The 25,385-nt window shown below is 34.0% G+C and overlaps 1 protein-coding gene across 1 annotated transcript in view; it reads right to left on the bottom strand.

Moving 5' to 3' along the window:
• Positions 1-25,385, bottom strand: part of FAM126B (family with sequence similarity 126 member B) — a 71,777-nt gene that overhangs the window by 5,748 nt on the left and 40,644 nt on the right. Inside the window, exons 6-12 of the mRNA XM_044670635.1 lie at positions 23,882-24,061; positions 16,284-16,364; positions 9,466-9,581; positions 8,097-8,192; positions 4,086-4,202; positions 3,509-3,596; positions 179-338 (exon numbers count right to left, since the gene is read on the bottom strand). Of these exons, the coding sequence (XP_044526570.1) occupies positions 179-338; positions 3,509-3,596; positions 4,086-4,202; positions 8,097-8,192; positions 9,466-9,581; positions 16,284-16,364; positions 23,882-24,061 (838 nt within the window). The remainder of the gene's footprint in view (positions 1-178; positions 339-3,508; positions 3,597-4,085; positions 4,203-8,096; positions 8,193-9,465; positions 9,582-16,283; positions 16,365-23,881; positions 24,062-25,385) is intronic.

Below are 25,385 nucleotides of genomic sequence, written 5' to 3' on the forward strand. Positions count from 1 at the left end.
TAAAAGAATTATGGACATTTGAAATCACATTTCTATCACTGAGTATCTAGTCAAACTTTTTAAAGATTTATTAAACAATGTAGGGTAATATCACGTAGCAGTAATATAAATTATATATAATAATAGAGCAATAATCTAGTCACATAGATGAAATATAGACTACTTATTACACTCTCACCTTCTCGCCTCCATCTATGACGACGGATTGAAGCAGTTGTGATTGCAGTCCGAGAAATTCTTGGCACTGTGGGTGTGACCTCTACTTTAAGTACTTTCTGACCTTCTTGTGAAGAATCAGGAGCATCAAATGGTAATGAATTCTTCATGGCATTAGCAACCTAAAATAACAAAAGAATGATCAAAAAATTCACAAGCACTGAATCTATTATGTCAATTTTTTTCAATTTATTTTTAGACATTTTTCCATGTTTACATGATTCATTTTCTTTCTCTCCCCGCTCTCAGAGCCAAAAAGTAATTCCACTGGGTTGTACAAATGTTGTCAATTGATACATATTTCCATACTATTCATTTTTCTATAGAAAGATTTTTTAAAGGTCTAAACCCCAAATCACATATCCATTATTATATTAATCCTGATATGACATTTCACAGTTGCCAGGAGTAGAATGTCAAAATTATAAAATCATTAAGATATACTAGGAATAAAGCCTAGCAAAGTTGACATATTTAGGACCAATAAAACACATATTTTCATTCCTAAATCTCACGGATTGATCTTTTTTTCCCCCTCTATAAATTCTCATAATAGAAATAAAAATAATTGATACTGGAAATTAAACCTGACAATAAGATCTGAAAATAGGCACTGGCTATCCACTAAATAAAAAAATTGCTTTCAGAAATTTGACATATGTACTTCAATGAAAAGTAAGAATTTATTTATCTAAAGTTAAGAGCAATACTTTTTAAAGAATATTTTTTATTCTTCATATAAAACATTATTTAAATTTTGCCCAAGACATAAGAAAATGATTGTCTAATTCAGAGGTTCTTAACCTTTTTTTGTGTTAAGCACAGACTCTTCGGTAATTTAGTAAAACCTATTGAGCCCTTAGAATAATATTTTTAAATGCACAAAATACATAGAATCACAAAGAAATACAATTACAATGGAATACATATCTAACTCTCTCCCCTCCCATTCAATTTTATGGACCCCTTGAAATCTACCCTTGGAACTAATGGACCTCAGATAAAGAATTCCTAGTTAAGACGATGAGAATCAAGGCAAACTAACCTGATAAGGCATAATTCAGAAATGAAGATTATAAATTTCTGGGAGAACCTTACTTTATCTTATCACTCTCAATTCAAACTGCTCTCTCCAAAGTTGTCAATAATCTAATTGTCAAATCTGATGGTAGTTTATTAGTCTTTATCCTTCTTGCTGTCTCTGCCACCCCAGATGCGTTGACCACCCTCTGCCCTTCTGTAAATTCTCTCTCCTCTGAGATTCCACTTCAGACATTACTTCTCAAATATAACATTTCATCTCCTATATCCTTTTTAATGGTCTTTACCCACTCCTGCAATGCTTTCCCTCCTCAAAGAATCCCTTAGGTTCTTTAAGACTCAATTTAAACACTATCTTTTATATGAAGTTTGTCCTGATCTCTTAACTGTTAGTGCCTTTCCTTTCTAAACTGTTTTATATCTATTTTGTGCAAATTTATGTGGACACATTGTCGTCTCAAACAAAATATGTGCTTCTTGAAGGAAAAAAGACTTTTATTTTTGTCTTTATAGTCCTAATACCTAGAATAATTTCAGGCACCTAATAAATATCAGCTGCCTGACTGAATCACAAAGTAGTTGTAGCATAAAATGACATAAGAAACGTATGTTAGTAATTTTTTTCTACTTCTTTCCATTTAATAAAACAATTACTAGTTACCATTTATTATTATCCTGACATAAATATGGATGTATTAAGATTAGAAAATAATGAGTAAAGTACCTCTTATCACTGGGGCCTCTCCTTTGCTCTGATTAAAGAGGATGAAGGATAGACATTGGAGAGCCCCTCCTTATATTCTCTGTTTAAGGATGGCACCCAGGGAATTCTTATCATTTTCTACCTAGCTACTTTCCTGGATTTCATCGTTTTTAAAAACTTATCATTCTGTAAGACGAAGTCAACTCAGAAACTGAACAAGTTAAATTGATTCTGTATCATTTTATAATTAATTCTAATCTGTGTGTGAGAGCCTATTCTGTATTACTGTCCCATTTTGTTTGACTGTTCAAGCTATGTTTCTTTGTCTCTTTTTCTGTAAGATAGGTTTACTGTTCAATTCCCCTGCTTATCACTCACTGTTTTACTCTTGCCTCATGAAAATCTGTTACCCTTGAAGAAGGCAGGTAGACATCAGGGAGTGTTTATTCCACCAAATTATCCTTTAATGGTGGCTGGTTTACTATCTAAAGAAATCTGGTACACTATGTCTAATTCTGCAGGTGGACTCAAACAATGAATATTACTTAGTCAAAGGAAGGAAGGAAGAGGTTGTTATTAGTACCTTATTTTCAGTTTCCAACCAATCACGATGCTATCTGCTCTGTAACCAATCACATTATTTTCCCCACCTAGCCAACTCTATTCTTTGTTCTCTTGTAATTCCCAAAAACTATATGAAAGCTGGGAAGTCCTACCTTGTGATGGTCTTTGGGTTACTGAGAGGCCATAGATCAAATTTATTGATTTCTGAAAATCTAATTAATAAGCTGATCATGCTTACTTAGATCACTTTACTCAGTTTACCTTAATTTTCAAAGGAAACGGTAACTAGCATCTCCTCAGATGATTTCTCACCTTAAATGCACAATTTCATCATTCCTTCCATTCTTCATCACACTTTAACTTCACCACCCCTACCTTTTATATTTGCTCCCTGACTAGATTCAGCATTCCTTTAGGGCAGACACTATCTTATGCCATTCTTTGTATCTCCAGTGCTTAGTTTATAATGCCTGGCATATAGTAAACAATTAATAAATGTTTTCTGACTCTGACCAAATAACTTACATTTACCTGCATAGTACTTTTTGGTTTACAATGAACTTTACTCACAACCTCCTTGTGAAGTGGGTAGAATATACTATTTCCCCCAAGGACCTGAGGTTCGGCATGAAGGAAAGTGACTCTCTAATTCACAGTGCTATTAGGAATTCAGAGCTGAGATTCATACCCAGGTCTCCTTCTCCAAGTCTATTATACTTTGCAGTGCCTCAACACATTTCTGAATACTTAATCTCACCATATTTAAATGGCTTCATCTTAAATACTAAACTAAAAGATGACAAAAAATAAAAAGATATATAGCTTAGAATCAGCTAAATCAATTTTGGATGATAATGCTCCTTAATATCAAACATCACAGCTTAAAAATGCACAGGTCAACCTCATGCTTTATGTATACATTGCTGTTTATGCAAAGATTACTGAATGCCATCCAATTTCTATGTCTGATAACTTGTGCCTTACCAGTAATGGTTGAGAGAAAAGTTCTAGTTGAGCTCTGTAAATTATGTCATCCAGTACTTCTTGGCCAAGATCCCACTGTCCATTATATCTAACAAGGAAACAAAGTATCCATTTTACAATGCTACATAAATCCAAGTATATTTTTTAATAGTTTAAAGATCTCAAATTATTTTTCTTCTAAGACATTTTACATCAGGTTATGAATCAAGGAAAATATGAAGAGACAAATGTTGACACTTTCTTATATAAACATATTTCTGGTGAAAAAGGGGTACTAGTACATACAATGCATGACATTTGAGGTAAGTTAGGTTACAAGAATTCTTAGTACAGGTATATACTAATGTTTCCTATAAGGAGAAACTGCCATTCTCCACTTGTCAATCCGAATTATTAAGCTGTTTTTTTTAGCTACTCTAAAAGCATCTTATAATTAAAAGAATGAATTACTAAAATCAAGGAGTCAAGATAACTAGTGTATCATGAAAAAAAAGATCAGGATAAAAGAAAAGAAAAACATTAAAATTTTTTATCAATAAAATAAGAAATCAGCTCATTTCAAATCCCACCTACTTACATGGCATAATAGACACCTGTCAGAAGCTGCACCATAAATTCAGGATCCAATACCACTCGGCCACAAGGTTCTTTCCAGTGTTTTTCATTTTGCCGTGGAAACCCACTTACGCAAAGTCTAGAAAACAGTGTTTTTAGCTTGTATGACACGCTGAGGCATTAAAGTAGCTATTTGATTTTTTTTCCTCCTGAAATAACTTTAACATAGTAACTATCTTGAGTTATTTAAAGTATTGTAGTGAAACTCTTTTGATTAAAACAACAACAAAAGTTATCACCAAATTAAATGTTGGAAAAGTAAAGTGGAAATGCAAGGGATGGACACAAAAGTAAATTCCCCAAAATTTCTGAAATATCTGAAAATTGTATTTCACAAATTTTTACTCCTAGAACTCAGAAAATTTGCATGAAGAATTCCAAACTATCTATATCTATATCTATATATGAAACTCAATCTCAGTTTGTAATAATTTTGCAGAAGACAATTATCTAAAAATAAATATTAAACTGTAAATAAAATTGGACATTGAGAAGCTAGGGTTGATTATGTATAGCAACATCTTATTGAATGTAAGGTGGAAATGATTCAATTTTTAGAAGCTGCAAAATAGAAATTTAGCTTTAAACGGGTCTGGTTTTAAATCTTTTATCCAAGATATCACACCTTAAATGTTATTGTGTAACAAAGAAGTTAGGACAATAAGGTGTTATTTTTCTTTTGTACTTCCAGACAGGTAAACTAATCTCAAAATACTTATTCAGAAAGAGACTAGCAAACTGCTTTCCTGAAAATATCACCACGATAGGGACAAAAACAAAACATTCCTAAATTATATTCAAAATTTTGACAATGCTTATTGCTGGAAAGGAGGTAGGTGGTTCAGTGGATTGAGAACCAGGCCTAGAGACAGGAGGTGCTAGATTCAAATACAGCCTCAGATATTCTTAGGTGTGTGACCCTGGGCAAGTCACTTGACCCCCATTGCCTAGCCTTTACCACTCTTCTGCCTTGGAATAATAATATACAATATTGATTCTAAGATGGAAGTTAAAGGTTAAAAAAACAAAACCAAAAAAACAATGCTTATTGCTCAAGTATTATTTTTCCTAATGTCTACAGACTGAAGTAAAAGTACTAAATTGAAACCTGGACTTTTATGTTTAGTTGCCACTCTGTTAATCTAAATAGTCGCACATTATTTCTACAAGTTGGGAACTATCAGAATATCAGCAGCAAACCCTAGTAAAATAATAGTGCTGGCATACCACACTTAAAAACACAATAATCGGACTAAAACAAACTGCTCATAGCTATCATTTGTTTCCTAGAGTGCTGGTGGTAGATAAACTTCAGATTAAGGTTTTCTAGCAGACTTGGGCTCTCTGAATAACTACTGGCTTATATCTTCCATTGGCATGAAATTATTTTAGTTTAAAAGTTTGTTTTTTTCTTTCAACTTCAGCTAGGTGATAGGAAATACAAAGGCAGAACCTGAACTCATATTTTTGAGGCATTCAGGCTAGCTCTTTATTCCCAAGGCCACAGGTCTTCTGAGCAAAAATTAAGTAAGTAAAGTCAGAGGAAATCTCAATACAAATTTTAAAAGAATAATTTGTCTTGATTAACAAAACAAAGAAAATCAATGAGGAAAATTAATGTTTCCTGATTTATTACAGTATTGCAGAATTTAGCAGGCTAGAAAACAACTGATGAGGGGGTAAGTATACTTTTATAAGTAATGTGTCTGAAAGGTGTTGAATGAGTGGTTGGATTATTAGATTGTGAGAAATGAGCACAGATCACAAATGTATCCTGGGCAACAATGGGGTTGTGACAGTGAAGGAGTGAACAAGGAATCAAAGAATTATAGATGAAGTTTTGAGAAAATTAATTTTGTAGGGAGGTTTTCTCCTCTAAAATATTAAAATGTGAAATACTTTCAAAAATCTGCAATAATAATTTTGGTTCTACTTTAATAACCCTAAAACAGCAAACCAAACATCCAATTTTATATCATGCTGTACCATTGTTTTGTCAGTTAAAAATTTTGCAAATTTCACTTTTGTGTAAATGGAATTAGCTTACCCTTATTCATTCTTTAGACTTTAGCCCCCAGGAATAATGTCACCCCACCCAACTTAGAATTAAGTGGGGAAGAGGAGGTCTGTGATCCACATGTGATAGTAAGCGACAAATCAAAAACAAGTGACTGTCCTCTGGGCAGTCCAAAACAGAGTTGAGACTGTCATTTGTCCATTTGAAACTGGAGGTGGACACAGGAAGTGATGAAAGCTGCTATCTTTTAAATATGATGGTAACTTCCTGTGTGTGTGTGTGTGTGGGGAGGGGTTGGCGCTTTGAACTTGGTGTGGAAGGATCTCTGGTGAGACCTCAGACTGCTTCCCTTTGAATTGTCACATGGGTAAGTTAGGCTGACTCTCTTTCTCTTCCCTTGGCGTTTCTGGAGGCTCTAGCCTCAGGGAGGCCTCTCTTCCTAGAGGAAGCCTTGTAGCTAGAAGCCCTGTTTAATTCACCTCTGTGCCCCTCTGCTGGGGCCTCTGAATCCCTACCTGGTTCGGGCCTCTGGTCCAGACCAGAGTTTTTCTCTCTCTCAATTTCCCTATCTTCAACCTTCCTAATTGTAAATAAACCACCATAAAAGTCATCCTGACTTGCATCTATTTTATTTTGAAATTGAGTTAATCAATTTCTGGCGACCAAAACTTAAATATCTAGTCCAACCATAATAATTCCCATTTTCCCCTCTTATAATTTGTAGTTTCTATTTAAGAATATAATATGTTCCAGAGAATACTGAGTATGTTTTTGGATCATACTACAAGAAGACAATGAGGTACTTATCAAAGACTTTATAAGATGTTTTATTATACTTTAATAATGAAATACATTCTATATAATGATACTATGTAACTATAAACTACAATATATTGCATTTATGTTCATTTATTTTATTATGATTTGCTATCCCTGAAAAAAATCTTACTGGGAGATAAGTATGAAAGGAATTCTTCCTTTGTTATTTTGTGATAGTTGCTCAACTCACATATTTCACCTAAACTTTAGAATCTCTGAGAAACTAATACATGCCATGCATAATAGTGAATATGTCATAAGCTGAACAATTCAGACCAATGAAGAGAAAGTCTTATCAATAAAACACTAACTTATAGGTGTAGAATGCAGTTTAACTACTTTTAAATACTCATAACAGAATAAATTAATAACTAATAAGGCTGCAAAACAGACAGTCTGATAATTAATTTAATGAACAGATAATGATTGCCTATAATTCCTACAATTCTGCAAATGGTCCTGAATACCGAAAAAGTTTATTCTCTTAGCACCCCACATCAGCAAATACTTTTTCCATAATGCAAAATTAATCACAATCTAGATCTACACAATGACCTAGAATTCTGAATGAATTGGTTTAAAAACTAAGAAGACAAATAAATATACAGTTATGAAAAGAATGGAGTGACACATGGATGGAGAGATGGGAGACAGTTTTCACAATAAGAAAAGTTTTGAGTCTCAACTCCAATACTTACATTAGGCTTTGGAAAAGTCATTTAAACTGCTATAAAGGGGATACAACATTATTTGCACAAATGTGCAAGGCTGTTTTAATGATCAAATGAGATGATACATGAAAAATGATTTGCAACCATAAAAGATTGCATAAAAGGAGGCTGCTACTATTATTAAGACGTAAAAGGGAAAAATTTGAGATAGCTACAAGGAAATTCCAAATCTCTGAAAATAATTTATACCTCCAGTGTAATTTATAAACTGTCATATATGAAGTGATTAGGTAAATCATTAAATTATCCATTAGGAGGAATTAGATTTCTGGCTTTTAAATTGTTAACACAACTTGACAGTATTTCTGGTACTTAAATAACTGAAGGGGGCATGATGATTAACTGAGGCAGTAAGAAATATTTATAGTACTTAAAATCTAGTGATCAATTTTTGGCCACCACTCACCTGGAACCCATGCGGCATAATGCCTGATAAGAGGAGGCAGGCATATAAACAATAGCTGAATTGTAGCATAGCATGAGAAAACTCAGGACCTCAAACCTAAAGAAAACAAAATAATATAAAGTAAGAATGTTTACAAACTTCTTGGCCTTTTAAAAAATTCTGAACTTAACAAATAAAATGAGCACTTCCTTATAAAAAGAAAAAAAACTATATGAAACTATAAATCTCTAATATGTTCAAAGCTTGCTTTTTCTTTTAAAGATAAAATTCAACATGAAACTTTTAGAACTATCCAGAATAATTATGTTTTCATTTGTCTTTCCCTCTATTTTCTTCAGTGCATTAAAAAGTGTTTCAATGACCCTCTCTTCTTTTTCTTTCTGGCAACTCATTCTCTAACTCCTTTTAAAATAACATTCCCAAGAAAGAATCTGATTGAACCATTGTCCAATGATGCAGGGAATAATAAATATGGTCTTTCTGTTTCAGTATTATTAGACATTCTATATTTTTCCTACTTTTATTTTAATAACAGTCAAACAACAGTCAAACAAACATTAGCCTAAGTTTATTTCTTCCCAAGTTTCATATAACACCCTGGAAACACCAAAAGGACTAATCCTAAAGCACAGACCCTTTACAAATGATGGGTTTCTACAGAGTCTTTGTATTAAATATTATTACATTGGGGAAAGTTATAAGGGAAAATCCCTAAGAAGTTATAGCACTCAATGGAGGACCATTGCCTAGATTTGGGAAGTATGACTGAAGCAGCTCTGAAGGCGTATCATTTTTATATTTGTATCCCTTGAAACTAGTAAGGAGCTTTGTACATAATTGGTATTTAACAGATGTTTGTTGAAGTTATTGGATTTGATTCAAGTCCCCTATGTAACTCCAGTTCCTGAGTACTAGGTACTCCCAAACTTCTAAAACAAGGTTCTGTTTTATTAAGAATAACAATTTATAGACTAAATAATGACAGCTATCATATGGTGTTATAGTATTTTTAGTCTCATAGATAAGTAATAATTGCTCTAGCTTTTCAAATTATATACTATCCCCCTACACAAGAGTTAGGCTAATAACACAAGTATTTATAATATGCATTTAACATTTTTTCTTAACCCTTACTTTCCATCTTAGAATCAATACTGTGTATCATTCCAATGCAGTAGCTGGGAAGTGTCTGAAGCCATCTTTGAACCTCATCTTTAGGCTGAACTCTCAGTCCACTTAGCCACCTAGCTGCCCCCATATTTTTAACTTTTGAGATCTCTAACATGTCAGACTCAATTTCAATTATTTTAGTACAAAAAATGAAGAATTATGTTAAGTATAGATTTAGTAGGATATTTTTAACTAGTACCTGTTTTGTGCAGTAAATGTTTCCCTCTGAGGATGAAGATCACTATATACTACCCTAATGAGATCATGCTGACACAGTGCTCCCTCTGTCAAGGCCATGGATCCAATAGTTGAGGGCTATTAAAAAAAATACAAATTAAAAGAAAGCTTACACTGGAGAAAGAAGAGAAATACAAAACATAAGATGGCACTGCAAGATGCTAACTTTACCTAATTGTAAAAGGTGTTTTCAAAATATCACTTTTATCCTCTTTCCATTTTCCTTCATATATAAATCCTACAATTTTTCTTTGAAAAGATGTTTCAAAAAGTATAAATTTAAAAGAAAAATTAGGTAGCTTAGATTTTTTGAATAATCCAGGAATGATTTCTGAAACTTGTTAGAAGAGAGGTTCTTAACCTTTTTTTTGAGTTGTGGAGATCTTTGGTAATGTGGCAAATTCTATGAACTTCTTGGAATGGTGTTTTAAATACACATAAAAAAGTACATAGCATTACAAAAGAAATCAGTTACATGGAAATATGGTTACCAAAATATTTTTAAAAACATGTCCACAAGACCACAAGATAAGAAGAACATAAGTAGTTTGAGTAAGAAAAATTATTGAAACTACTAAAGTAAGAATGTATCTGTTAGAGTTTTGCTTCTAAATAACAATTTTTGAGGTCCAAAATATAAAGAAAGCAATTGTTTGAAATGAGTACATTAAAGAGAAAGAATCCTTTTAAAAGAATATAAGGCCCTGTTATTTTTAAAAATGATGAAGGCCGATATTATAAGGGAAAATAGTATTTTAATTAAAGCCATGCTGATAGAGGTAAATCGACTACGCGCCTGTAAGAAATCTATTCAAAATGCCCGCCAGTACCTATCTCCTTCCATCTCTTTTTTTCTCGTATGCCAAAGAGCCTGCTCAGGTAGCAAAAGAGGCCGTCTCTAGCCCACCCTCCGAATTGAAGCTGCACTATACGTTGGTTCCCGTTGTCTGACATTATCATGTCAGAAACCGGAAACCCATTGGATCATGGGGAATATAGTTTCAAAGTTCCCCACATGTCCACAGGAAGTTTGTAAGATACTTTTAAATAGCACCTCCCTGAATTCCAAACACACAGCCCACCATCATAATTGTGTCCAAAATAACCTATTTAGTTAATTTCATATTTTCAGTTATATGCCTACCAATTATTAATTTATGTCTTGCTAACCTCCAAAATTTAATAAAAACCTACCACTCAGAAATACTTGATGTTAAAAAGTCAGACCAATAATAAAAAAAATAACTAAGTCTGTAATTATGTCAAGAACCATTTATTTGAAAGTTTTCCTTTTATTATACTTGGATAACTCTCTGAGGAGTTTCTGAGATCAAAAGAATACAATTTGAAAATGATAAAAGAGTTTAATCTGTAAATGGTCAACTCACATCCTATTATAGATCAGGAACTTGATTCAAAACACATTTTATTATGCATTTGCTTTTTTCAAAACACATGCGTTTGTTTTTTCAATAGTCGTACAAAGTTAGGAAAAGAATCGTTAATAAAATTCTATTACCCTTCAACAGTATAATGATAATAAACTGTTCATCTATTATGCTTTCTATACCACTGTGGGCTAGAATACACTGAAGAGATTTTTTTCTTATTCTGAATTTAATAAACAACACATAAAATGAGAATTTGCATAAATTTTATAGAACAGAGAGAACTAATCATGAGACTTTGAATTTCTATTATATATAACTTGCTTTTTTAAAAAGTACATAATAAATTTGATATATAGTTTTCCTAACTGTCCTGCTTCTGTGATTTTTTTTTATCCCTTTTTTTTGGAACCCTAGAACAAACTCTTTTAAACTGAAAACCAGCATTTATAATCACTCTCATTTTTCTAAGGAAAGAAAGGGGGAAGGAGAGGAAAATGGAAGAAGAAAGGAAAGAGGTTTTTGGGTGCCTCTCAGGTGATATAAAAAAGAAATGCTATAGGGGGAAGAGCCAAGATGGCAAAGAAGGTAAAGAGACCCATCTGATTTCTATCAAATTCCCTCCAAAAAACAATGATATAATGCCTCAAAATGAATTCTGGAGTAGTATAACCCACAAAAAGACAAGGTGATGTATTTTATTAGTCCAAAACAACTTAGAAGGTTGGCACAAGGGATCTAGTGGATTGGGGTGGAGGTAGAATGTAGAGTGCCAGAGTAGGTCCCAAAGAGGCCACAGGCTTTGGCATAACTGAAGCAGCAGCCAACGTTTCCTTACTCTCAGCCACAGATGTAAAGGAGGTCGGATTACTGCTCAAGAGAAGATTACAGAGCTCCCTTTGCTGGCTCTGAGTGAAAAACTCTTATTGCATTGCCCATATGCAGAACCAGGTCACAGCCATGGGGCATAGCCACAGGGTGAGGAACACCAGCATACTCTAGCAGGACAATTCTGATGACTTATGAAAAAGAATGCTGTCCAAAGGAAAGTAACAAATGTTGGAGGGGTTGTGGCAAAATAGGGAATTTATGCATTGCTGGTGGAGTTGTGAATTGATTCAACCATTCTGGATGGCAATTTGGAACTATGCCCAAAGGGTGCTAAAAGACTGCCTGCCCTTTGATCCAGCATACCACTGCTGGGTTTATACCCCAAAGAGATCATAACGAAACAGACTTCTACGAAAATATTTATAGCTGTGCTCTTTGTGGTGGCAAAAAATTGGAAAATGAGGGGGTGCCCTTCAATTGGGGAATGGCTGAACAAATTATGGTATCTGCTGGTGATGCAATAATACTGTGCTAAAAAGAATAATGAACTGGAGGAATTCCATGTGAACTGGAACAACCTCCAAGAAGTGATGCAGAGTGAAAGGAGCAGAATCAGGAAAACATTGTACACAGAGACGGATACACTGTGGCACAATTGAATATAATGGACTTCTCTACTAGCAGCAATGCAATGATCCAAGACATTTCTGAGGGACCTATAAGAAAGAATATTATCCACATCCAGAGAAAGAACTGAGGGAGGAGAAATAGAAACACAGAAGAAAAACAATTGCTTGATCACATGGGTTGATGGAGATATAGACTCTAAACCAGTGGTTCCCAAACTTTTTTGGCCTACTGCCCCCTTTCCAGAAAAAATATTACTTAGCCCCCCTGGAAATTATTTTTTTTTAAATTTTAATAGCAATTAATAGGAAAGATAAATGCACCTGTAGCCATCACAGCACCCACCAGGGGGCGGAAGCGCCCACTTTGGGATCACTGCTCTAAACCATCACCCTAGTGCAAATATCAACAATATAGAAATAGGTCTTGTTCAATGACACATGTAAAATCCAGTGAAATTGTGCGTTGGTTATGGGAGGGAGGTGGGAGGAGGGGAGGGAAACAACATGAATCATGTAACCATGGAAAAATCTTCTTAAAAAAAAAAAATTCTGTCTACCTCCAAAGAAAGAACTATTGAAATAGAAATGCAGATGAAAACATGATTTATCAATTGTTTATTTGGGTATATGTTTGGGGGGTTGGGTTCTGTAAGATTATTTATTCCCTTACAAAAATGAATAATATGGAATTATGTTTTGCATGATAACACACATATAATCCAGACTGAATTGTTTGTCAGCTCTGGGAGGGGGGAGTGAAGAGGGGAAGAAGACAATATAGATCATATGACTTTGGAAAAAAATTAAAATGCATATAGTTCAAAACAACAACAAAAAATAAAATGAAATGAGAATTAAAAAAAAAAAAAAGAAATCATCGAGGAAAATTGCCATGATAGTCTAGAACCAGAGGACAAAAAAAAAAAATCTGAAAAGAATCTATCAAACAACTTCTTAAAGAGATCGCCAAAGGATAACTCCCAGGAATATTATAGTCAAATTCCAGAACATTGAGGTCAAGGAGAAAATATTGCCAACAACCAAAAAGAAACAATTCAAACATCATGGAGCTACAGTCAGGATAACACAATAGCTTCTACATTAAAGATTAGGAGGGCCTAGAATGATACTCCAAAGGGCAAAGGAATTAGGACTTCAACCAAGAATCATTTACCAGCAAAACTGAGTATAATCCTTCAAGGGGAAAAAATGGGTATTCAATGAAAGTAGACTTCCAAACATTTTTTTAAACATTTATTAATATTCATTTTTAACATGGTTACATGATTCATGCTCCTACTTTCCCCTTCACCCCCCGCATTCCCCCCACCCATGGCTGACACACATTTCCACTGGTTTTATCATGTGTCCTTGATCAAGACCTATTCCCAAATTGTTGGTAGTTGCATTGGTGTGGTAGTTTCGAGTCTACATCCCCAATCATGTCCACCTCAACCCATGCGTTCAAGCCGTTGTTTTCCTTCAAACATTTTTTGATGAAAAAAAACAGAGCTAAATGGAAAATCTGACTCTCAAATACAAGACCCAAGAGAATCATAAAAAGGTAAATAGGAAAGAGAAATCAAAAGATATTTAATAAGGTTAAACTGTGTACTTCTTGTAACACCAAAGAACTTTGTCATTATTAGGGCAGTAAGAAGGAGTATAACATAGATGGCGAGGGTGTGAATTTTTATGATGGGATGATATAAAAAATAAAATTAGGGCAAGAGAAAGAGGAATGCACTGGGAGGAAGGAGAAGGGAAAAACAGAATGGAGCAAATTACTGCACATAAAAGAGGCAAGAAAGAGCATTCACAGTGGAAGGGAAGATGGGGAGTGACTCTTAATCTCATCAAAATTGACTGAATGAAGGAAGAACATACACAATCAATTAGGTATAGAAAGCTATCTTACAGCAGTAATGCAATGACCCAGGACAATTCTGAGGGATTTATGGAAAAGAATGCTACCTACATTCAGAGGAAGAACTGCAGGAGTGGAAACACAGAAGAAAAACAACTCCTTGAACACATCAGTTGATGCAGACAAGGTTGGGGATGTAGACTCGAAACAACCACACCAATGCAACTATCAATAATATGGAAATAGGTCTTGATCAATGACACATGTCAAAACCAGTGGAAATGCACATCGGCCATGGGGGTGGGGTCAGGGGGTGAAGGGGAAAGTAAGAACATGAATCATGTAACCATGTTAACTTTTCTAAAAAATAAATATTATTAAATGTTAAAAAAAAAAAAAAAAAGCTATGTTACCCTGCAGGAAAATAAGAGAAGGGGGAGTGGGGCTGATAGAAAAGAGTGTAAATTGGGAGACACAGAGGTCAGAAACTCAACAGGGATAAATATGATGGAAAGCAAAACACAGTAATCATAACGGTACAAAAATTTTCTACAATTTTCTCTAATAAAGACCTCATTTCTCAAACAAATAGAGAAATGAATTGAATATATACTATATAAGAATACAAGTCATTCCCACTGTTATGGTAAGTCTCCTAAATACTCATTTATTAATCTTCCTCGCGACACTACTGATAAATGCTCAAAAAGATATGACCAGGCAGTTCTCAGACAAAGCAATTAAAGCTCTCTGGTCATGCAAAAAAAAGTCTAAATCACTATTATTTAGAGAAATGCAAATTAAAACAACTGTGAGGTACTATCAGATTAGCTGTTATGATAGAAAAGGAAAATGGCAGAAGTTGGAGAGGATATGGGAAAGCTAGGACATAATGCATTGTTGGGAGAGTTGTGAACTGATTCAATCATTTTGGAGAGCAATTTGGGCCTATGCTCAAAGGGTTCTAAAACAGTGCATACCTTCTGATCTGGCAATACCACTACCAGACTTGTATTCCAAAGAGATTTTTTTTTAAAGTGGGGGGAGGGGGAAGAAAGGACCTATATGCACAAAAATATTTAAAGCAGCTCTTTTGGGGGGGTAGAGATTTGGCAAGTGAGGAGATACCCATCAATCGGGGAATGGATGAATAAGTTATAATATATGATTGTAATGGAATACTATTGTGCTATAAGAAATGGCAAGCAGAAACTCAGAAAAACCCGGAAAGACTTAAATGAACTGAAGCAGAGTAAAGTAAACAGAACTAGGAGAACATCGTATAGAGACAGAAATACTTTACGATGAATAACAGCTATTCTCAGCAAATGATCCCAAAATATCCCAAAGGACTCATGCTAAAATGCTATCTACTTCCAGAGAAACAGAACTGAGTCTGAATACATATCAAAGTAAACTTTTTTCACTTTCTTAATGTTTTTCTATTTGAATTTCCTTCCACAAAAAGATTAATATGGAAAAATGTTTTCTATGATTGCACATGTACAATTTATATAAGATTGCTTACCATCTCAAGGCGGGGAGGAATTGAGGGGGTTAGAGGAAGGAGAAAATTAGAGACTCAATATTCTTTGAAAAATGTTATAAACTGTTTTTACATGTAATCGGGGGGGGGGGGGAAATTGCATTTAAAAATATCAATAAAAATGTATTTTAAAAAATATAGCTTCTTCCCCCCTCCCAAATCTATTCTTAAAACTGAACCATTTTCTCCAAATATACATATGGCCACACTATCCAGTAACCAAATGGATGAAGAACACATTTAAAAAAATAAATAACATGAAAGGATGAACCAAAAGAATAAAAGGGAACAAAAATCTAACTGGAAAATTAGTATTATTTTCAGGATACCTTTCTTGCTCCCAAGCATTATAATGCCAAAATGCAAGCTTTTATTTTAAATTGTTCATCTAAAGATGCTTATAACAATGAACGTATCTTGTAACAACATGCATGTAACGATGTTTCTCTCTGGTATCAAACAAATTTGTTTTTTGTTTTCTACTATATAATCCAACTAATTATTCTTACTCTTACTTACCTCATGGTATATTGAAGGCTTAGATAAGGAAGGTATAGTGAAAGATAGCACTTTATTGTTTCCATCTTTATCAGCAATTTCCTATAGTTAAAAGACAAATATAATTTGAGTAAAAAAAAAGATCTATTAAAAGGAATAATTATAACTTTATTCATTTTGGGGACACTATTAGCAAGCCAGGAAGGGATTTTTAAAAGTAGAGATTCAAACCTCTCTCCTCAATTCTGACACACAAAAAGATGTTAATTATCCTAAAACAGTTTTTCTAATCCAAGTTTAATTCAGTGAGTACAATCTCCTAATAAGATTTATAAATAGCATATTTCACAGAAGCGTATTTTACCCAGAAGTTCTGCAATGAATAGTCAAATATGGCATGAAGAAGAACTGAAGGGAAAGAAGATGCAATTCAATAAAACTCAAATATTTATCAAGTGACTACTCCTGAGGTCTTAAGAAGCACGAAATTTAGAATAAAGACAAAATTCTCTGACTTAATGAAGTTTGAGGTATAGTAGATGCATACTCAAATAATTACAATATAAAATAGTACATGACAGGTACATCAGAAATGCTATGAAGTGTAATAGAGGTCCGAGAGGATAAAGTCATTACTGACTCAGGGTGGAGTGGGGCAGGAAAGAGAAAGAGATTAGGGAAGGCTTTATAATATAGTTGGCATTTCTGTTGGCCTTTAAATAATGAAAAGGAATTCAATAAATGGAAGGAGGGATAGCCATTTCAGGAACAGAGCATGGCATGAGCAAAGTGATAGAGCTAGAAAATGGAAGTATTTTCAATGGATGGCAAGTAGTTTAGTTTGAAGGGAAAGGTGAGAGGGATTTTTATTTAGATATGATACTTTCATTCCAGGAAAAAGAATTTGAACTGTATTGGAAGGCAATATGAGGCCTCTGAAGGGTCCTGTATAGAGGACTATTATATAATCTCTATGTATACTTGGTGGTGGTATGACTGGATTATAGCATGATCTATTATGAAGTTATTGTAATATCAAAGGAATGAAGTAATGAAGGCCTGAGTGGAAGTACAAGGAGTAAGAGGATTCTAGAGATATTAATTGAGAGGTAAGAAGAAAAAATAAATTTAAAGAAAGAATCAAAGGTTTTTAACATAATAAAATGGTGAATGGTGATTCCATAGAAAGAAAATGATTAGTTGGAAAAGATGAAGTTTTGAAGAAACAAGACAGTTTGGTCTTAGGCATATTAAATTCGAGTTACCAGTAGGATACTCTGGTAGATATACTCTTCAGGTAGCTCCAGATTTAAAGAGATATCAAGGATATTAGTACAGGTTTGGGAATCACATACATAGATAGTTGAATAAAAGAGAATATCAAATTCATTTAAAAAAACCTACTTTTAGGGGGCAGCTGGGTAGCTCAGTGGATTGATAGCCAGGCCTAGAGACGGGAGGTCCTAGGTTCAAATCTGGCCTCAGACACTTCCTAGCTGTGTGACCCTGGGCAAGTCACTTGACCCCCATTGCCTACCCTTACCACTCTTCTGCCTTGGAGCCAATACACAGAAGTTAAGGGTTTAAAAAAAAAACAAAATAAAAAAAATAAAAAAACCTACTTTTATTGATATCTTCATTTTCACATCACTTAGTTTTCCCCTTATATCTCTCCTCTGAAAACTACCAGAGACATCCCTTATAACAAAGAACTTTCTTACTCATTTATTTATTTATTTATTTGCTTGCTCATTTATTTGTTTATTTATTTATTTGTTTGTTTGTTCGTTCGTTCATTCATTCATTCACTTATTTATTTGTTTGTTTGTTTGTTTGTTTGTTTATTTATTTATTTGGTTTTAAGCCCTTAACTTCTGTGTATTGACTTATAGGTGGAAGAGTGGTAAGGGTAGGCAATGGGGGTCAAGTGACTTGCCCAGAGTCACACAGCTGGGAAGTATCTGAGGCCAGATTTGAACCTAGGACCTCCCGTCTCTAGGCCTGGCTATCAATCCACTGAGCTACCCAGCTGCCTCCAAGAACTTTTTTAAAAGAAAAAAAAAATCAGCAAAATCCTCCTGGATTTTGGAGAGATCTATCTTCATATCTCTTCCTTAAGGTTAAGTTTGTTCTTCATAATTTCATGATTCAATCTCAATGTTTTGTTCTTTGTATTTACACTACTGTAGTCAATATTTTCCTGGCTCTGCTTAGTTCACTTTTGTTTCAACTTTTTTCAAATTTTGTCTTTCTATGTGACTCAGTATTTATCATGTTAATGATTTCTTATAGAACAATTAAAGTCCATTACTTTTATACACTATAATTTGTTTAGTTATTCATCAGTAGATGGGCATCTAATTTATTTCTAGTTCTTTGCTACCACAAAGAAGTGTTGCTGTAAGAATTTTGGTTTATATGGTTAGTCAAATGATGTCCTTGGGGTATATAAGTAACAGTGCAGGCTTTCAGTTAAAGGGTATGAACACTTTAATCATTATTTGTATAATTCCAAATGCTTTCTAGAAAGGATGAACAGATATAGAGCTCTGCCAATAATGTGTTAGTGTGCTTATCTTTCCAAAATGCCTCCAACATTGACTATTCTCATCTTTTTTTTTTTTTAAACATTTTTGCCAATTTATTGGTAAAGTGAAACTCCAGGGTTGGGTCTTTTTTGTGTTTCTTTTATTATTGTTGATTTGACGCATTATTTAAACGGTTTTAATAGTATGTAATTCTTTTGAAAACTATTTTTTCATAACCTTTGGCCACTTTTCTATGGCTTTTCATCTTCTATACATTAGTTTTTCATATGTCTTAGATAGCAAAACCTTACTGGAGATCTCCTACACAATGATTTTCCCCCACAACTGACTGCTTCTCTTCTTACATGAAAGGTATTACATTTTTTTATGCAAAACATTTTTAATTTCATGTAATCAAAAGTATCTATTTTAAAGGGACTCATTATAAAAAATGTCATCCACTTCCAGATAAGAGAGCCGTTAGTGCAGATTACAACATTTTGTTCTCTGTTTTTCCTCCCAGAACATGACTAATATGGATATGTTTTGTATGACTTCATATATGTAACAGGTATTAGATTTCTTGCCTTCTCAATAAGGTAGAAAGGACCCTGGAAGGTAGTGAATTTGGAATAGAAGATAAAAAAAATGAATAAATGTTTTAAAGTATCTGAGACAGCTTGGAAGAACAGTGGATAAAGCACTAGGTCTGGAGTTAGGAAGTTCTAAGTCCAAGTTCCACTTAAGACACTTATTAGCTATACAACCCTAAGAAAGTCACTTAACCCTGTTTGCCTCAGTTTTTTCCTCTGTAAAATGAGCTGAAGAAGGAAATGGCAAACCACTTCAGGTATCTTTGCTGAGAAAACCCTAAATGAGGTCACAAAGAATCAGACAAAATGGAAATTAATGAATAACACATGGTTTTATCTTTTTAAATCGTGTCTCTTGTTTAGTTAAGAATTTATAGAGGCAGGGGCAGCTGGGTGGCTCAGTGGATTGAGAGCCAGGCCTAGAGATGGGAGGTACCAGGTTCAAATCTGGCCTCAGACACTTCCTAGCTGTGTGACCCTGGGCAAGTCACTTAACCCTTATTGCCTAGCCCTTACCACTCTTCTGCCTTGGAGCCAATACACAGTATTGACTCCAAGACAGAAAAAAAAGTAAAAATTATAGGGGCAGGTAGGTGGCTCAGTGGATAAAGAGCAAAGACAGGAGACAGGAGGTCCTGGGTTCAAATCTGGCCTCAAACATTTCCCATCTGTGTGACCTTGGGCAAATCATTTAAGACCAATTGCTTGGCCCCATGTTGGTGAAGATGTGGCACACGTGCCTTGGTGTGCCAGAGGGGGTTGCTCTGTTCCCCCTCTCAATAGCATCTAATGACATTTTTCACATGTCCTGCCCCTCTGTCCAGATATCCAAAGTGAGCACTTCCTCCCTCTGCTCTCTGGGAGGGTAATGCAGGGGTCTCACAGGCAGCTTGAAGGTGCAATTTGGGCACACAATCTCTAAAAGGTTCACCAAAGATGGAATACTATTGCGCTTAAAGGAATAATAAACTGGAGGAATTCCATGTGAACTGGAAAGACTTCCAGGAACTGATGCAGAGTGAAAGGAGCAGAGCCAGAAGAACATTGTACACAGAGACTGATACACTGTGGTAAAATCTAATGTAATGGACTTCTGTACTGGCAGCAATGCAATGACCCAGGACAATTCTGAGGGATTTATGGAAAAGAACGCTACCCACATTTAGAGGAAGAACTGCAGGAGTGGAAACACAGAAGAAAAGCAACACATGGGTTGAGGCAGACATGACTGGAGAAGTAGACTCTAAGGACCACCCCAATGCAACTATCAATAATATGGAAATAGGTCTTGATCAATGACACATGTTAAAACCAGTGGAAATGCGCATTGGCTATGGTGGGGGAGGAGGTCAGGGGGTGAAGGTAAAAGTAAGAGCATGAATCATGTAACCATGTTAACTTTTCTAAAAAATAAATATTATTAAATGTTAAAAAAAAAAAAAAAAGGTTCACCAAAGCGGAGATAGACCTTATCGCTCTTTGAACAGATATTAACTAATGATTGTAAGACAGAAATTAAAAAAAAAAAAAAAAAGAATTCATCAATTACCAAGATGTGAAAGGAATACAATCTGTTTCTCTTATAATATTGTTTGGTATGAAATTTAATATACAGGCCACATTTGCTTTACATTTATCATAGAATATGATATATTAGTCTAAGCCTAATTTTTGCCAGGTTGCTTTCCAGTTTTTCTAGCAGGTTTTTTTAAAAATCAAATAGAGGTTATTTTTCTAAATAAATTTATGTTCTGATGATTGCTGCTTTAGCATTATTCTGTCTTCATTTTTCCCCCATAATTCCCCTATCTTAGATATTTCATTCTTCCAAATAAATTGTTATTATTTTATCCAACTCAATGAAATATTCCATTGGCAGTCTGAATGGTATAACATTAAATCTATAAATTAATTCTGATGTACTGCCATTTTTATATTGGCCCTGCATAGCTATAACCACTAAACTCAAGCTATTTAAGTTCTTTAGCTTTTTAAGAAGATTTTTTTTTTTAACTCTTACCTTCTATCTTGGAGTCAATACTGTGTATTGGCTCCAAGGAAGAAGAGTGGTAAAGGTAGTCAATGGGGTTCAAGTGACTTGCCCAGGGTCACAAAGCTGGGAAGTGTCTGAGGTCAGATTTGAACCTAGGACCTCCCCGTCTCTGGGCCTGGCTCTCAATCCACTGAACTACCCAGCTGCCCCCTAAGAAGATTTTTGTAATAATGGTGAATATCAAATTTGAGTACTAATTCTGGACAAGGGAAAGGATACTGACATGTAAATAAATTGAATTTCTAGCAGCAACCTGATAGAATTAAAATAAAAGACTTGGTAGCAATTTGGGGATTTAGGGATCATGGGGAGAAACTACAGTATAATAACCATAGTGATTCTAGAGTAGGTAAAAATATTCAAATCATGATAGTTATTAAAAACACACATTATTTGTGATCAGCTACACGTTAAGATAAATAAAAAACCCTAGACTCCACATCTTTATGAAAGTATAACAGATTGAAGTGATTTTTAAGAACCAGCATTTCCTCTAAAGCCCTCCATGATCCTTGTGACATTCTTCCCCTTCCAAATAAAAACAGATAACAGATAATTATACTCCTTAGGAACTTACATATGAAAATTTAAAGATTTAAGGTTTTTCTTTTATATGTTCTTTCCAAATCTCCATCTTCAGTCATAAATAAATGTATAGTTAGCTACATAAGCCAGCAATTAGAGTAAGGAAAATGCACTAAAACCACTTGAGACTATTTGCTTTAAGACTATTTTTTTCCCTAAGTCTATGTTTCTTTTCCTCCTGTTATCACTGTATATCGCTACCATCTAGATCACAATGAGTCCTAGGGAAAAGATCGCTAGAAACAGGTGGGAAAGAGGCTGAGCAAAACAAGTCAAGATATAGATGTAAAAGCAGCCATATTACTGGAATACATACTCCAAAGAAGTTTTCTATAGCAGCCAGTTGAGTATAAAAATACTTTTTTTTCCCTATTAGTTATGTCCAATTCTGCATGACCCCTTTTGGGTTTTTCTTGGCAAAGATAGTGTAATGGTTTGCCATTTCCTTCTATATCTCATTTTGCAGATGAGGAAATTGAGGCAAATAGGGTTAAGTGAACTGTCCAGGATCAAAAAGCTGGTAAATTATATGAGGTCAGATATGAATTTAGGTCTTCCTGACTTATGTACAATGGCCACATCCTAATTTAAATAGAAAAATATACATCTTTTAAATGTGCCTAAATAAAAGTTGCATGGCCTTTTCATTTTAATAATATTGTATATCATAAATCTGCTATGGTATCCCTTAACAGATTATCACTTTTCAATGTGAATCAAACTGACAACTGAGTGACCAATATTTAAAGTAGTTACAACTCTAATATTTTAGTTTATGAATTTCAAACAAAACCTTTTAAATTTCACAATTCTAAGTGTATTTTTCTTGATGAGGTAAAAAGATCTTGAATTAGGGTGGGAAATCATAGTGAGGATTCAGATCATTGTGGGTCTACTAAGGAAGAGAAATTCAAAATAGATACTAGAAATTCATAGGGACATGTAGAGACAAAAAGAAAGTAAGGAAAGTCTAAGGTTGCACTTCTGGTGTATAACCATGAGTTTGGGACAAATTTACCACTCTCTCTTGAAGTGTCAAAACAGGGATAAAACTTAACTGTAGTACAAATATAGTCATGACTGTCAAGGGGACAATCTTGGAACTCCAGTATTCCCAACTACACCTGTTTAACCTTAGGCAAATCACTTTCTAGGTATGGACCCTAATTTTATCAAATGCAAATGAGTTAATGAATATGAAATGTTATGTAGATATTGGCTTATTATTCATAGGATCATAGATGTGGTGGAAGAGATCCCAAGTCAGCTTGTCTAATAGCCTCATTTTACAGAGAAGGAAGGTCCCCAAAGGGAGTAAAATAGCAGAGTGAGGATTCATACTCAAATTCTCGAAGTCCAAATCCAGCGCTATAACCATTGAGCAAGGCTGAATGTCTATTATTAACTCTCAAGTCCTTCGTTTCAGTCACAAATTATCTTTTCCTGCCTCTGAAGAAAAAAAATTTTTCCATGGTATATTTTACATTGTTTTGTAGTTTAATTGCCCAACTAGACTACAAGCAAATTAAAGTTGCACTCAATCTCTTTGTATGCCCTAGATTCCTGTGCAGAGAATAGGAACTCAATAAATATAAGATGAAATAAAAAATATCTGAAGACAAAATATATTGGCATTACACTTAAAGTTATAATATTATTAAAATTCCAAAAGGTATGGGAACAAGCATGTTAAGTTTCTAGTACATACTCACTTTAAATTAACTCAATGAAAAAATGCAATTCTGGTATTTTTCTTTAAATATATTTTAATAATTTTATCATAGATCTAAAATTATTGCATTATTTTCAGAGGTTTTGCTTTACATTCATTTAAAGATTCTCAAAGTTCCTTTTACTTACCAAATTATAGATCCCTAGTAGCAGTGCTTCAATGCAACCATTACTTTGTCTGTCCCGACTAACAGTAAGTCGTAAATAAACCCATATTAATTCTGGTAAGAATTGTAGAGTGAATCTCTTGAGCCGAACCTCAGAACTACGATATAGCTCAAAAAGCTGGTGACAGACAGGCTCTAGGAGCTAAAGGAAAAATAAAACAGGATAGTTACAACCAACTTTGGTTATGACTATATGTGGAAACAAGAAACAATTATCTGCACAGAAATAGAAAAAAATCTAGATCACTGTATAATTTTAATTCATTTCAATCATATGGCAACATCAATCAAATTGGCATTTTTAATTGCAATATAGAAAAAATGGAACTAAATTACACTAACACTAGAAAGAGTAGGCACATCAATTGATGCAAAAATTTTGCTATGACTTTATTTTGAAATTAAAATTTTCAAATTATTTTCTTTGCCTTGTGGATAAAAAAAATCCACTTCATGAATTGATAATAGTTTTGTACTTTGAAGTATTCTAAAATTTGGGTCTTTCAAGGGCTATCCTATTCACTAAAAGAGGTCCCCCAAGAGGTTATAACATACTGGCATACCTTTCCATTATACTGTAGTATAGATTATGAAGGGTATAAACAGCGATTGACCTTTAACAAATATAGTTCAATAATGCTTTTCCGAGTTTTCCCTTCTCATTTTCCTCTTATTGTACTTGTTGAAAAGCTCAAGTTATGGGGGCAGCTGGGTAGCTCAGTGGATTGAGAGCCAGGTCTAGAGATGGGAGGTCCTAGGTTCAAATCTGGCCTCAGACACTTCCCAGCTGTGTGACCCTGGGCAAGTCACTTGACCCCCATTGCCTACCCTTACCATTCTTCTGCCCTCAATACACAGTATTGACTCCAAGACGGAAGGTAAGGGTTTAAAAAAAAAAAAAAAAGCTCAAGTTATAAAAAAAAATCTTATGTGAATAATCAGAAACTAAAATTTTAAATGTCTGTGGTCTTGAGCTCACATTTCAAGTATAATTATAATGAAAGGTAAGGTCACTATATCCTTGAGAACAAAAAGTTGCTAATATAGAGAAATAGATGGATATGTACAAAAGAATTAAAGCAAATATGTGGCTGTGATTTGTTTCAAAAATTATTTTTAGTACAAAATTTTTTTCAAATAATAGAAATGCAGAAATATTGTTTTCTTGTGAAATCTAGGCTTTCTCTATAAAATAAGTGTTGCATAATATAAAGGAAGTTCCTGGTCTAAAAATTAAAAATTTTATTAGTAAGTCATATTTTGCCAAATTTTCCCTAAAAACATACCATAGGTTATGCCATGCTAGCAATAAATTTGAAATGCAGACCAAACTTTGAACTGAACATGATAAAATTCTTTTTTTTCCAAGCATTTCAAATAAAAACTTTAAAAATGAAAATTCTATAACTTCCATATCTTTTAATTTGTGAAACTAACTAATCTGGGAGTCAACTTGAGTGTAAATA

Source organism: Gracilinanus agilis, chromosome 3 (assembly GCF_016433145.1).
Source record: "Gracilinanus agilis isolate LMUSP501 chromosome 3, AgileGrace, whole genome shotgun sequence".
In the NCBI taxonomy this organism is placed as follows: domain Eukaryota; kingdom Metazoa; phylum Chordata; class Mammalia; order Didelphimorphia; family Didelphidae; genus Gracilinanus; species Gracilinanus agilis.